The sequence below is a fragment of the Rhinatrema bivittatum genome, chromosome 1 (genome assembly GCF_901001135.1).
Source record: "Rhinatrema bivittatum chromosome 1, aRhiBiv1.1, whole genome shotgun sequence".
Lineage (NCBI taxonomy): Eukaryota > Metazoa > Chordata > Amphibia > Gymnophiona > Rhinatrematidae > Rhinatrema > Rhinatrema bivittatum.
Window position 1 is genome coordinate 382204203 of NC_042615.1, and position 15159 is coordinate 382219361.

Genomic DNA, 15159 nt, shown 5'->3' on the forward strand with positions numbered 1-15159 from the left:
TCCATCGGCTAGCAGGGGTAAAAACCCAGGAGTCTGGACTGATATGGGTACTTACTGGAATGACAGATTACAGGAAGGATTAGAAAAGTTTTCAGATCACTTGCTCGATGGTCAAAACGATTCTGCAGAAATTTTTAAACATTGATTCTGTCTCTTCTACTCACTGCCAAGCAAGACTTCCTGTCTATCTCAAGTCTGCTTGATATCTCTGCTGTCCTGACCCAAAGGAGAGGTATGCAGGAGAGGGGCTAATTCCATCATTATGTGCATCTCTAGATCAGAAGCATGAATGCTAACAGCATATAAAAAAGAAAAAAAAATAGGACTCCAGACAGAAAGGGTTGGGAGATGGTGAAGATTCATGTCCATGCCACCAATCATATCTGCCCAGGGTATATTATTATTGAGTTCCAAGTCTATTGATGCCATTACCGGCTCTTCCACTTCTCCAGTTGCATGCTGAGCTTCAGCTTGCAAGTCTATCGGTGGGGCATCCTCCACAATCCTCTGCACAGACATCTGAATGAACTCATCAAAGGAGTCCAGCTGCTGGCGCACCAGACCTTTCTCATCAAAATAGGAGCTGAGAGGAAAAAACAGAATATCAAGACATGGAGCATTGCTGACTTCTGTGCATATTAACAGGTATAACCGCAATTAAAACTAAGCTAAAGAAAGCATGAAAACAAAAGCAATGAAGCCAAAAAGTACAGAATAAATATTTATTTATGAACTTTTATATACCGACATTCATAGGGCACATCATGCTGGTTTACAATCAACTGAAAAAGAGTGGAAATTACAATGAGCGGGGAGAGAGAGAGAAAAGACTAGCGGGAAATGAAAGGAACCAGGCAAGAAGCGAAGAGGAGAAAAACCATATTATACTAGAAGCACATCACCAGATGTGTACAAAGTTATAACTGGATTGAAAATATATACACAAATAGATATATACAAATATACAAAAACCGTGGCTCTGATACCGGAGTGGAGGGAGTGCTATAAAAGGGACAGGGGAGGCAGAGAAACTGAAGGACAGGCAGGGCGGGATAGGGTAGGGAGTCTGGCTAGGGTTTGGTCTGCGTCGGGGTAGGCCTGCTTGAAGAGCCATGTTTTGATTCCTTTTTTAAAGTTGTGTAAAGATGGTTCTAGACTGAGCTCAGTGGGTAGGGTATTCCAAAGGGAGGGGCCAGAAATAGAAAAGGCTCTCTCTCTAGTAAGGGCGAGGTTGGCGGTTTTGAGGGACGGGGTGTGCAGGGTGCCCAGAAGAACGGAAGCGTGGCATTTCCTCGAGCCAGGGGAGGTTTTGTTTATATAGGGTATTGCGCAGTATGGTAAGGGTTTTGTATTGGATGCGGAAGGGAATGGGCAGCCAATGTAGATCCTTTAAGATAGGGGTGATGTGGTCCCTTTTGCGTGTGTTGGTTATGATCCTAGCCATGGCGTTCTGCAGGATCTGGAGGGGTTTAATAGTGGAGTAGGGGAGGCCTAGGAGGAAGGAGTTGCAGTAGTCCAGTTTGGATAGGATAGTCGTTTGCAGCACTAAATGAAAATCCTGAGCATGGAGGAGGGGTTTGAGTTTAAGGACGTGTAATTTGTAGAAGCCCCCTTTAGAAGAGATTTGATATTGAGCTGTTGATCTAAGGAGACACCTAAGTCTCTTACAGAGTGTGCAGTGGGGAGTAGGTTAGGGCTGTGGAGGGATTTTAAAGCATTGCAAGATCAGAGGAAAATTTGCAAGGCAAAGTTTATTTAGACCTAAATGACTGAGAAAGGTAGTAACTGTACTGTATACCAAGGCACAAAAGATCTTTCTCAAGTCAATATGGCACATACAGGTAAGGAAACATTCTTTGTTAATAAAGGTATTTTTTCCTTTATGAAAGTATAACAGTATTCCAACTGGCTTGTAGGATACTGGAACTTATTCAGTCGCTAATAAATGCAGATCTTATTCTATATTATACCAATGGGAGCACTGAGAAGAGATGATCACCTTGCTGATGGCTGAAAGGAATCAGTAAGTTTTGCTTGGGAAATTTTCTTTTTTACAAGTATTGGGGCGAAGTTAACTATTTGGGAATCTTATTTAGTGTGTTTGTGCTTTTAATAGTCAGTAAGGCAGCGAATAAACAAAAGTTAGACTGTTTGTATTTCCCAACCCTCCCATCCCTAGCTCATCCTTTAATTTATAGGCAGGTGCCACTTTTATACTTGGGGAAAAAAAAACAGCCTTTTAACTTCACGAATTCCCCACACCTTCTTGAGAGTTTGATCATTCATTCCCCTGTAGGCCACAACCAGATATATAGTGAATTCACTAATACATTTAAAGGAAGCTAATTAGACACATTCCTACTCCCATAGCAACCTAAAACTTAACTAGGAACTGAACAAATTTGAGATGAAGGCAGCAGTCCAGCAGCAAGAGGGAGGGCTTCCCAGTCTTTGCATCGAGTGTCACATGTATGATTTTTTTACCCACCGGTGAGAAATTGTACATGTGCATGCGATGCAAAGAGCGCCTGTCTCTCAGAAAATGAGTCCGATCTCTGGAGCATAGAGTGGCAGACCTGGAGTAGCTGAGGCAGACAGAGAGGTATATAGATGAGACCTTCAGGGACATAATAGCCAAGTCCCATCTTTAGAAAGTCAGCCCTGGTGCTGCCTTGGAGGAAGAAGGTCTCATGATCAGAAAGGATAAACCTGGTACAGCAGGAAAGAATCCTGTAGCAAGAACCTGCTCTCCAGGTGATGCATTGTTCTTCCGCACAGAGGATATCTCCCCAAGGCCTACTGCCCAGGAGGGAAGGGTTAGGTCGGCTGTCATAGTTGGTGATTCGATTATTAGGAATGTAGACAGCTGGGTGGCTGGTGGGCGTGAGGATCGCCTGGTAACATGCCTACCTGGTACGAAGGTGGCAGACCTCACGCGTCACCTAAACAGGATTGTAGACAGTGCTGGGGACGAGCTGGCTGACGTAGTACATGTGAGCACCAACGACATAGGAAAATGTGGGAGGGAGGTTCTGGAAGCCAAATTTAGGCTAAGTAGAAAGCTTAAATGCAGAACCTCCAAGGTAGCATTCTCTGAAATGCTCCTTGTTCCACGTGCAGGTCCCCAGAGGCAGGGAGAGCTCCGGAGTCTCAATGAGTGGATGAGACGATGGTGCAAGGAAGAGGGATTCAGTTTTGTAAGGAACTGGGGAACCTTTTGGAGAAGAGGGGTGGGGGGTTGGGGGGGGGGGGGGGGGGGGGGAGTCTCTTCCGAAGCGATGGGCTCCACCTTAACCAGGGTGGAACCAGACTGCTGGCGCTAACCTTTAAAAAGGAGATTGTTCTTATTTAAAAGCTGCTCTAAGGGGAAAGCCAACAGTCGCTCAGCAGTGCACGGTTCGGAGAGAGGTATCTTCAAAGGATACTAATGACGTATTAGAATTAGGGCATCCTGACAGTGAGGTTCCAATAATAAGAAAAGTAGTCCAAGTGCCTGTAACTAAAAACTCACCTGAGCTAACACACCTATCAATTAAAAAGCAGCATGAAAATACAAACAAACTTTGAAATGTTTGTATGCTAATGCCAGAAGTCTAAGAAGTAAGATGGGAGAATTAGAATATATAGCAGTGAATGATGACAAAGACTTAACTGGTATCTCAAAGACATGGTGGAAGGAGGATAACCACTGGGACAGTGCTATACCGGGGTACAAATTATATCGCAATGACAGAGAAACATCCGGGAGGTGGTGTGGTGCTTTATGTCCAGGGTGGCATAGAGTCCAACAGGATAAACATCCTGCGTGAGACTAAATGCATAATCAAATCTTTATGGGTAGAAATCCCTTGTGTGTTGGGGAAGACTATAGTGATAGGGGTATACTACCGTCCACCTGGTCAAGATGGTGAGATGGACAGTGAAATGCTAAGAGAAATTAGGGAAGCTAACCAAATTTGTAGGGCAGTAATAATGGGAGATTTCAATTACCCCAACACTGACTGGGTAAGTATATATTCGAGACATGCTAGAGAGATAAAGTTCCTGGATGGAATAAATGACAGTTATATGGAGCAATTGGTTCAGGAACCGAGGAGAAAGGGAGCAATTTTTGATCTAATTCTCAGTGGAGCACAGGATTTGGTGAGAGAGGTAACGGTGGTGGGGCCACTTGGCAATAGTGATCATAATATGATCAAATTTGAATAAATGACTGGAAGGGGGACAGTAAGCAAATCCACTGCTCTCATGCTAAACTTTCACAAGGGAAACTGATAAAATGAGAAAAATATTTAGAAAAACACTGAAAGGAGCAGCTACAAACGTAAAAAGTGTGCAAGAGGTGTGGTCATTTTTAAAAAATGCCATCCTAGAAGCACAGTCCAGATATATTCCACACATTAAGAAAGGTGGAAGGAAGGCAAAACAATTACCGGCATGGTTAAAAGGGGAGGTGAAAGAGGCTATTTTAGCCAAAAGATCTTCATTAAAATATTGGAAGAAGGATCCAACAGAAGAAAATAGGATAAAGCATAAGTGTTGACAAGTTAATGTAAGACATTGATAAGACAGGCTAAGAGAGAATTTGAAAAGAAGTTGGCCGTAGGGGCAAAAACTTACAGTAAAAATGTTTTTAAATATATCTGAAGCAGAAAGCCTGTGAGGAAGTCATTTGGACCGTTAGATGATCGAGAGTTTAAAGGGGCACTTAGAGGAGAAAAGGCCATCGCGGAAAGATTAAACGATTTCTTTGCTTCGGTGTTTACTGAAGAGGATGTTGGGGAAATACCAGTTCCGGAGAAGGTTTCATGGGTAATGATTCAGATGGACTGAACCAAATCACAGTGAACCTAGAAGATGTGGTAGGCCTGACTGACAAACTGAAGAGTAGTAAATCACCAGGACCAGATCGTACAGACCCCAGGGTTCTGAAGGAACTAAAAAATGAAATTTCAGACCTATTGGTAAAAATTTGTAACCTATCATTAAAATTATCCATTGCACCTGAAGACTGGAGGGTGGCTAATGTAACCCCAATATTTAAAAAGGGCTCCAGGGGCGATCTGGGAAACTACAGACCAATTAGCCTGACTTCAGTGCCTGGACAAACAGTGGAAAGTGTTATAAATATCAAAATCACAGCAACATATAGAAAGACATGGTTTAATGGAACAAAGTCAGCATGGCTTTACCAAAGGCAAGTCTTGCCTCACAAATCTGCTTCACTTTTTTTGAAGGAGTTAATAAACATGTAGATAAAGGTGAACCGGTAAATGTAGTGTATTTGGATTTTCAGAAGGCGTTTGACAAAGTTCCTCATGAAAAGCTTCTAGGAAAAAGTAAAAGTCATAGGATAGGTGGTGATGTCCTTTCGTGGATTACAAACTGGCTAAAAGACAGGAAACAGAGTAGGATTAAATGAACAATTTTCTCAGTGGAAGAGAGTGAACAGTGGACTGCCTCAGGGATTTGTATTGGGACCTGTACTTTTCAATATATTTATAAATGATATGGAAAGAAATACGAGTGAGATAATCAAATTTGCAGATGATACAAAATTGTTCAGAGTAGTTAAATCACAAGCAGATTGTGATAAATTGCAGGAAGACCTTGTGAGACTGGAAAATTGGGCATCCAAATGGCAGATGAAATTTAATGTGGATAAGTGCAAGGTGATGCATATAGGGAAAAATAACCCATGCTATAGTTACACAATGTTAGGTTCCATATTAGGTGCTACCACCCAAGAAAGAGATCTAGGCGTCAGTGGATAACACATTGAAATCAGTTCAGTGTGCTATGGCAGTCAAAAAAGCAAACAGAATGTTGGGAATTATTAGAAAGGGAATGGTGAATAAAATGGAAAATGTCATAATGCCTCTGTATCGCTCCATGGTGAGACCTCACCTTGAATACTGTGTATAATTCTGGTCACCACATCTCAAAAAAGATATAGTTACAATGGAGAAGGTACAGAGAAGGGCGACCAAAATGATAAAGGGGATGAAACAGCTCCCTATGAGGAAAGACTAAAGAGGTTAGGACTTTTCAGCTTGGAGAAGAGACGGCTGAGGGGGGATATGATAGAGATGTTTAAAATCATGAGAGGTCTAGCCAGGTAAATGTGAATCTGTTATTTACTCTTTCAGATAAGAGAAGGACTAGGGGCACACTCCATGAAGTTAGCATGTGACAAATGTAAAACTAATCGGAGAAGGTTCTTTTTCACTCAGTGCACAATTAAACTCTGGAATGTGTTGCCAGTGGATGTGGTTAGTGCAGTTAATGTAGCTGGGTTTAAAAAAAGATTGGATAAGTTCTTGGAGGAGAAGTCCATTACCTGGTATTAATCAAGTTGACTTAGAAAATAGCCACTGCTATTACTAGCAACAGTAACATGGGATAGACTTTCCAGGTTCTTGTGGCCTGGATGAACCCTTGGTCTGACCCAGTATGGAAATAAAAAAAAAATAATAAAAAAAAAAAATTCCAATGATGAAAATGTACCCATTAGGTCACAGATTGTTATGTTATTTTAGAAAAGCTTGCATCAGAAAGGAAAACATGTTTATTAAGCTATTTTTGGGAGAATGATGTACAATCTCTTTATTGTATGCCTTTTGTTTTAATTATACAGTTTCTGTGGTTTATTATGCCCCAATAATTACTAATATTATTCAGTCAGAATTCTCAAATTCTAGCATGACTTCTGACAGTATTGTTATGAAGGCTAATGACTCTTCCTTAGGAATGGAGACTGAGCCTTTTGAATTACTATCTCCAGTGGGGGACAATATTGATAAGAGCCACTAGAAAGATTTTAACTCTGATGTGACACTGGGTATTGAAGAGATTGTTTTCTATGAGCAATTCCAAATATAAGTTGGACCCACTACCTACTAAAAAACCCATATTTACTTTTATCTGATTGATTAACAATTATAGTTAAGTCTTGCTTAAGGGAGTGGGTGATAACTGACTCTTCATAACTCATTAGGTTTAAAAAATAAAAAAGGATAGTTTCAACCCAGCAGAATTTAAGCACTAAAAACCAGTGTAACAATCCTTCTGTCATGAAATTAATAGAGAAAGTAGCTGTTTCCCAGCTGGCGGACAACTCAGATAAGTAAATGCACTTCATCCCAGACAATCAGGATTCAGAAGGGACTATAGCACAGAGACTGCTTTATAGCTTTAATTAATGAAGTTAGGATGAATCTGGATAAAAAGTCAAGAATGTTATTTTGGTATCCACTGTCATGAGCACAACTTTTGATACAGTAGACAATGAGCTGCTGCTGCACCGATTAAGAGAGCTGGATATCTCAGATTTACCTTTTAAATTATTTAAATTCTCTCTTGAACTGGTTTGTTTTTTTTCTCCAAGTTAAATGGCACGAGTAAGTCTCTGACATGCAGTGTTCCACATATTTCGATCCTCTCTCTCACATTAACCACTGGGGAACCAGAACCCTGAAGGGAGGACGAGTTTGACCACCACACAGAAACATTTGGATGAGAAGCCACTGAGCGCCCTTGAATCTGCCCACTATAACAGGAAATTGTGGTCATTTAAGCCTTTAAGGAAGTAAGAGGTATCACTTTATCCAATCCCCTGGACCATCTGGTCATTAAATCTGCCCATACTTAATACTAGGAAAGCCCACAGTGTGTAACCATACGTAAAATTCCTTATAAACCAGTGAGAGAAGCAACTTCAGACTATTTTATTTTATTTATTTAAAAACTCTTCTATACCGTTATTAAGTTAGATAAAAGCAAGTTTGCTTACCGTAAACGGTGTTTCCGGAGATAGCAGGATGAATTAGCCATGCTGTATTGGAAGCGCCGCGATCCCGGGTAGGCGGAGTTTCTCTTAGTTAATCACAGAGTTTTAAACTCTGTGCGTCTACGCGGTCGTCTTCCCGCGCGGTTCTCTCACCTCTTCAGTTTCTTTGTAGCCAAGCGAGAGATAAGTTCAGGAGGTGTGTCTGACTCTTCGAGACTGTCTAGGGAGGTGGGTGGGTCAGCATGGCTAATTCATCCTACTATCTACGGAAACACCGTTTACGGTAAAGCAAACTTGCTTTTTCCCCGTCGATAGCAGGGCTGAATTAGCCATGCTGTATGGGAGTCCCCAGCCACAGTCCTTGTATATTTATTGTTGTTAGGTTACGACATCAATCTTTGAAGTGGTAGACACTCTCATGTTCTTTTTAGTGATAAGACTGCTGTGCTTAGTGCTGCATCAGAGGTAGTCTGCTGGTGGAGACAATAATGCGATGTAAAAGTATGAATTGATGACCATGTTGCCGCTTTGCAGATATCAATCAATGGAACCTTAAGTGTGCAACTGATGCTGCGGTGGCGCGAATTTGGTGCGCCTGAGACTTAGAGGGTAGTTTGATGGAGTTTTTGTTGTAGCAAAAAAGTATGCCTTGTGATAACCAGCTGGCTATAGTCCTTTTTGAGACTGGTTGACCAGGATCATTCGGGTTAAAGGAAAGGAACAGTTGAGAAGGTCTCACAGTCAATTAAGTCCTGTTTTTATAGTAGGCCTGCGCTCTTTTACAGTCCAACGTGTGTAAAAGTTTTTCACGTTCGTTATTATGTGGTTTGGGCATAAAAATAGGTAGCGTTATGGTTTGGTTAAGATGAAAAGATGTTACCATCTTAGGTAAAAAAGAAAGGTGAGGACGAAGGGTCACCTTGTCATGGTAGAATTCAAGGTAAGGCGAGTAGTGAACTAAGGCTTGTAATTCACTGACCCTTCTTGCAGAAGTTATGGCAAAGAGAAAAACTGTTTTCCATGTAAATTATTTGATGTGGCTAGATTCTAATGGTTTGAAAGGCGGAAACATTAGTTGTTCCAAGTACTACATTTAAGTCCCATGGAATTGGAGGCTTAGTCACTGGTCGAAGCCGGACCATTCCCTTCATAAATCTAGATATTAATGGGTGGTTAGACATTGGAAGGTTATTAAAAGAATCATGGAAGGCTGCTATGGCACTGATATGAACTCGTACCGAAATGGTGGCTAATCCTGCTTCGTAGAGTGTGTGCAGATATTGTAACAATTGAGTGGCCGTGGATGAGAAAGGGTTTATGTTCTTTGGAGTACACCAGTCCAAGTAGTGTTGCCACTTTCCTTTGTAGTTACGTCTGGTTGAAGGTTTCCGTGACGCAATGAGAATATCTTCTAGTTGAGAAGATAAACCTAAGGGAGTGAGTATTTGCCTTTCAATCTCCACGCTGTGAGATGAAGTGATTGGTTCATGGGGTGAAGTAATGAGCCCTCTTCCTATGTCAGAAGATGTGGAAGGTTTTGAAGTGATATCGGTGGATGAATGGAGAGTTTCAAGAGATACGCGTACCAGGGCTGTCTCGGCCATGCCGGGGCTATTAGAATCATGTCTGATACATCCTGGATGCATTTCTGAATCGTTCGAGAAATGAGTGGAATGGGTGGATAGGCATACATCAAGCCTGGTGTCCATGGAATGAGAAAGGCATCTGGAGCCATCCTGCAATTGCTGGGGTAAATTGAGCAAAAGGTTTGGACTTGTCTGTTTGCTTCCGTGGCAAAGAGGTCTATTATGGGAAACACCCACTGTTTGAAGATCTTTTGTGCCACCTCTGGATTTAAGGTCCATTCGTGTGGATGAAAAATCCGACTGAGATGGTCTGCTGTCACATTGTCCAGACCTGGAAGATATGTTGCTTGAATTGATACTTGGGCCTTGACTGCCCAATGTAGAATTCGTGTTGCTTCCTGACAGAGAGTCCAGGAACCGGACCCTCCTTCCTCGTTTATGTAAAACATGGCTACCTGGTTGTCTGTATATACCAGGAGGCTTGATCCCCTTATCTGATCCGAGAACGTTTGAAGTGCCAGCCATATGGCTCTTAGCTCCAGGAGATTGATCTGGTATGTAGATTCCTGAGGGATCCACAGACCTTGAGTTTTCAGTTCGCCCAGATGTGCTCCCCAACCTTTGTTGGAGGCATCTGTGGTCAGAGTGATTTGGTGAGGTGGTAAACGGAATGGAGCGCCCGAGGAAAGATTCTTGGAAGGGAGCCACCATCGAATGTCCTCTTTCATTGCGTTTGTAATTTGAATCCTGGTGTTGAGCGGTTGTGTGTATTGAGTCCACAGAGTTTTTAATCCCCATTGCAATAGGCGCATGTGGAGTCTGGTGTGGGGAACCACATAGATTGCTGCTGCCATATGACCGAGAAGTTGAAGCACCTGGCGTGCTGATGCTCGGTTTCTGTGAAGCAGGTTGTGTGCCAATGATTGTATGTTCTGCATCCTGTCCTGGGGAAGGTATGCTCTCTGTTTGACTGTGTGTATGAGAGCACCTATGAAATGAAGTATTTGAGTTGGTTGTAGGTGAGACTTCTCGAAATTGATTAGAAATCCCAACTTCTGAAGGCATTCGATCGTGCGTATCATGTGTTCTTTCAGTGTAGATTGGTCCGATGCTACTATTAGCCAGTCGTCCAGATAAGGAAATATTTGGATCGAAAGTTTTCTGAGGTGAGCCACCACCACTGCTAGACATTTGGTGAATACTCTTGGGGCTGAAGATAGGCCAAAGGGGAGAACTTTGTATTGGCAATGTGTATTCTGAACTTGGAAACATAGGTAATGCCTAGAAGACAGGTGAATTGGTATATGGGAATATGCATCCTTCAGGTCGATGGAACATAGCCAATCGTTGGGCTGAATCAGCGGTAGAATATTTTTGAGAGAAGTCATTTTGAATTTCTCTCTGTGTATGTGTTTGTTGAGAAGTCGGAGATCTAGAATGGGTCGTAGGCCGCCCGACTTCTTTGGAATGAAAAAATATTGGGAATAAAATCCTTGGTGTTGCTGATGAAGGGGGATAATTCGTATCGATTGTTGAATCTGCAGGTTGTTCAATTCCGCTGTGAGGAATGTGGAATGGGAGTGTATCATCCTCTTCAGAGGAATATGAGGAAGAGATAGAGTGGATTGAAATTTCAGAGAATAACCGTTTCTGATAATGTTGAGTACCCACTGATCTGAAGTGATGGAATCCCAATTTTGGAGGAAAAATTGAAGGCGTCCTCCTATGAAAGCAGGTATTGGTGGTGGCTGCATCAATTTCAAAAAGAGGAAGTAGGTTTCTGCTGAGGTGTTGGTAATTGTTTTGCTGTCTGCCACGACCCCTAACACCCTGCTGAGCTGCATTTCTCGGAGGTACGTACTGTTGAGGCCTGTACTGCGTATAAGGTCTGTTGTAAGGTCTCGAATAATACCGACGACGGTAAGGATAGAATCGATGTTGCGACTTCTGAGGATCTGCAGAAGTGGTGAGAGATTGCACCGCTGCACTTTGTTCTTTCAAATGTGAAACTATATCTCCAAATTTATCTCCAAAGAGATTGTCACCCATACATGGAATGTCGGCTAACTTCTCATGGACATCTGTCCGAATAGCGCTGGCTCTAAGCCAAGCCATACGTCTGGCCGCAATAGCTGAAGCAGACGCTCTTGCTGAAGATTCAAAAGATTCATAAATAGAGTGTAATAAATGCCCGAGTCCTTCTTCTATGGCCAAGAAAGACTGATGTGGTGTGTTGTCCTCCGATATACACAGTGGGTGAAGTTTTTGGAGTGTTTCAAATAAGTACTGCGTAGTGTAAAAGTGGTGATGTTGTATCCTATTCGTGAGCATAGAGGAGTGATAGATCTTTTTCCCAAAATCATCTAGGCATTTATTTTCTCTGCCCGGTGGGGTATTTGAGTGCAACTTATTTCGTTTTGCCTTGAATAAAGCTGATTCTACCACTATTGATTGGTGTGGTAGTTGGGCAGACTCGTAAATCACTGAATTAAGCATCCTATATTTGATATCAATTTTTCTAGAAGTAGCCGGTGATGAGAAAGGAGTCTTCCAAATTTTGAAGAGTAGGTTCTAATACCAAATGAGGTGGGAGAGCGGTGGGCTCGGGAGGAGATTCGAAGATCTTTAAGATACCGAGCATTTCAGCTCTTGGGTCAGGAATTCTTCCCGTTTCTACTTGAAGAAGACTGCCTACTTTTCTCAACAAATTTTGAATAAGTGAGATCCTCCAGAGGAGAATATGGTTCAAGTAAACCCCGTTGAGGAAGTTTCAGAATAAACTGATTCCGGAGAACCTGGGCTGATGGGTTGAGTTAGGGTATCGTCTTTTGCCGGTTTTAGAGGTTCTAACCCTGTAGGCGATTCAGGAGAATCTTCTGGAGAATGCTGTGGTGGTAATTCCTTTGTGTTTTGCAATTCTTGGAAAAAAGAGAGAATATCTGAGATTTTCGTCATAGTTGATGCAGCCAAAGTACCTTGTGGAGGAATGTGAATCTTTTGCTTTGGGATTCGTGTTGGAATTGCTGCAAGGAAAATATCTTTTGGTACCTGTCCCTTAGGTTGACTTTGAGGAGGTATAACCGGGGAAGGTCGAATACGTTTTGTTAATGGTATTTGTAATGAAGAAGGTGGTCTCTTCTCTCTGGAAAGTGATGAGAGACTCACCACGGAGCTACCACTAGGAGAAGATCCTGATGAGAGGCATTGAATATCAATTTCAGAAGTTGATGACATTTTTGATGAACTTCTTGATTTTGAAGACTTCTGTTGATGCTTTTCTGATACACTTGGTGATTGTAAATGCATTGTTTTGGCACCATATGTTGTTGGAGCATCCCTAATCAGTATATGCTCCGTAGGTGCGTCGTGAAATGGGCTTCACGCCGCATCTGCTCCATGCGCCGAAGCTGTTCCTTGCGTTGAAGGTGCTCCGTGCTTCGCAGATGCTTCGTGCCTCGAATGACGCGATGATGCTTCATGACTGCGATGCGCCGCAGACGCGCCGTGTCCGTGCTTCGTTCTTGAAGCGTCGTGATGCGATTTCGGCGCAGACGGCGCAATTTTTGAAAAAGTACTCTCCGATACTTTGCGCCGTGGCTCACCCGCCGGATCCCCGGCTTTTGGACGAGGCTCTGAGGGTGTGTGAGACCCTGGCCTTAATCTTTTTTCCAGTTGTTCATGTCCTGCTGGTCCCAGCGAGGACACTCTCTTCGGGTGTATCTTATCCGATTTCGCCGGTCCCGGCGAGGAATGGATGGAGGATGGTGGAGCCGAAGATCCGATGCGGAGCCTTTCCATCTTCGCGGCCTGGTGCCGCTGGGCCCTCGGCGACATCCTGCCACAGTTCCGGCACGATTTTTGATCGTGATCGGGGCCTAGGCAAATGTAGCAATAATTATGTCCATCCGTGATGGACATAATTTTACCACATTGACAATATTTGAATCCAGATGGCTTCGGAGCCATCTGAGATGTGAAATCTTGAGAAGAAAACGCGAAAAATAGTCGAAAAAACGTCCAGTCAGAGAAAAATGTACTAAGAGAAAAAACCCCGCGTGCGAACGGCTCGCGGAAGAAAAGAAACTGAAGAGGTGAGCGAACCGCGCGGGAAGACGACCGCGCAGACGCACAGAGTTCGAAACTCCGTGATTAACTAAAAGAAACTCCGCCTACCCAGGATCGCAGCGCTTCCCATACAGCATGGCTAATTCAGCCCTGCTATCGATGGGAAACCATCACAACGGTTTACAGAAAGGCACGATAATGAAAATTATGAGTGGTATAGATTACATATTAATCATGTGCCATCATAGTATGGTTACAATTTTATACAATAAACTGTGTGTGTAGATTAGGCCTGTTTGTTAGGAACATATTAGGCAGTTTGAATTTAACATTAATATGCATTTGTAGGTTAAGAATTACAGCCTCTAGCTTGGTGTGTCCTTATGAATCAACTGTTTTTCTCTTTCTCTTTCTCTTTATCTTTGTAGAAAGCTTGTTTAAAGAGCCAGGTTTTCAGATTAGTTTTGAATAATTTCAAATTTCTCTGCAGCCTTATTTCGAGTGGCATGGTGTTCCATAGTACGGGACCAGCCAGTGACAGTGCTCTTTCCCTTACTTAGGCCAAAGTTTTAAGCTGATTTGTCAAAAAAATGTTGGGCTATTTTATTTAATCATTACTTGCTAAGCAAACTTGTGGAAACAAATTTACTCAAAATAAATCTTTTTCTATTTTGCTTTTTTTCTTCTTTATGTGCAAAACTAGTCCATTTATATTAGCATTTAAAATTCAAAAAAATCCAGTTATTTTAAATGAGAAAAATGTCTCAACATTGCGAGCCTGTGGTGTATCCCAGCTACCCCTAGATTCATCAAAATGCATTAACGCATAGATAACGCCCATGCTAAGAAAAAGGGGCGTGTTTAGGAAAATTTTAGAATTACTGCACTACACAATAAAACACTGCTTCGCATCAGTAGTATCGTGTGGCGTGGTAAACCTATCGCACAACACAATATTTTTGCATCTTGCGGGGGGGGGGGGGGGGGGGGGGGGGAGGCTGACTATCTACAAGGACTTCATAATAATTATTTATATCTCTATAGGAGGGCCATCTAATAGCTCAAGGTGAGGTGTTGCTTTAGGACCAATTTCTCATGTATCTAGCTTGATGGTGCCCTGTTATAGAGTCCATCAAGCTAAGGTAAGAGAACATAGTACAAAATGTCATCTTTATGAGACTTTCCTCACTCCAAATGACATCAAATCTTCACAGAGGTGTACTGTGCTGTTCGTACGTCTCACTCCATATGAGAAACTGGCCACTAAACCAATACCTCACCTTGAGCTATTAGATGGCCCTCCTAAAGAGATATAAATAGTTGCACACTGTGAGGGCCTCCCTAGAGGCACGCTCTCTCTATTCCACTCCTCTCCTCTCCCAAGCCCAGAAATGGCCAAAACGCAATTCAACAATGCAACCCATTGAAGGATTACAGGGACCATGCATCGACCAATATGTTATATTTCCAACTTCAGATTCCTCTGCGGACATTGCGAGTATCTGTGCAGTTGGGTGGGAGGGATGGGGGAAAGGGATATCATAACATTATAAAATTGTGGTAGTGAACAATGAGGCTGACACTATAACTTATGTTCTGTTTATTATCTTGTCACATACCAATAAAATTGTTAATACAAAAAAAAATAGTAGGGTTCTCTGCAGGGGCCTCATGTGAGTTCTCACCCAGGGTACAAAGTCCAATGCTACTGCCATGGAC

At 42.4% G+C, this 15159-nt stretch overlaps 1 protein-coding gene across 1 annotated transcript in view; it reads right to left on the reverse strand.

Moving 5' to 3' along the window:
• The window catches only part of POLR2B (RNA polymerase II subunit B), a 177912-nt gene that overhangs the window by 143322 nt on the left and 19431 nt on the right, over positions 1-15159 (reverse strand). The window contains exon 3 of the mRNA XM_029600967.1: positions 433-583. Within this exon, the coding sequence (XP_029456827.1) occupies positions 433-583 (151 nt within the window). The remainder of the gene's footprint in view (positions 1-432; positions 584-15159) is intronic.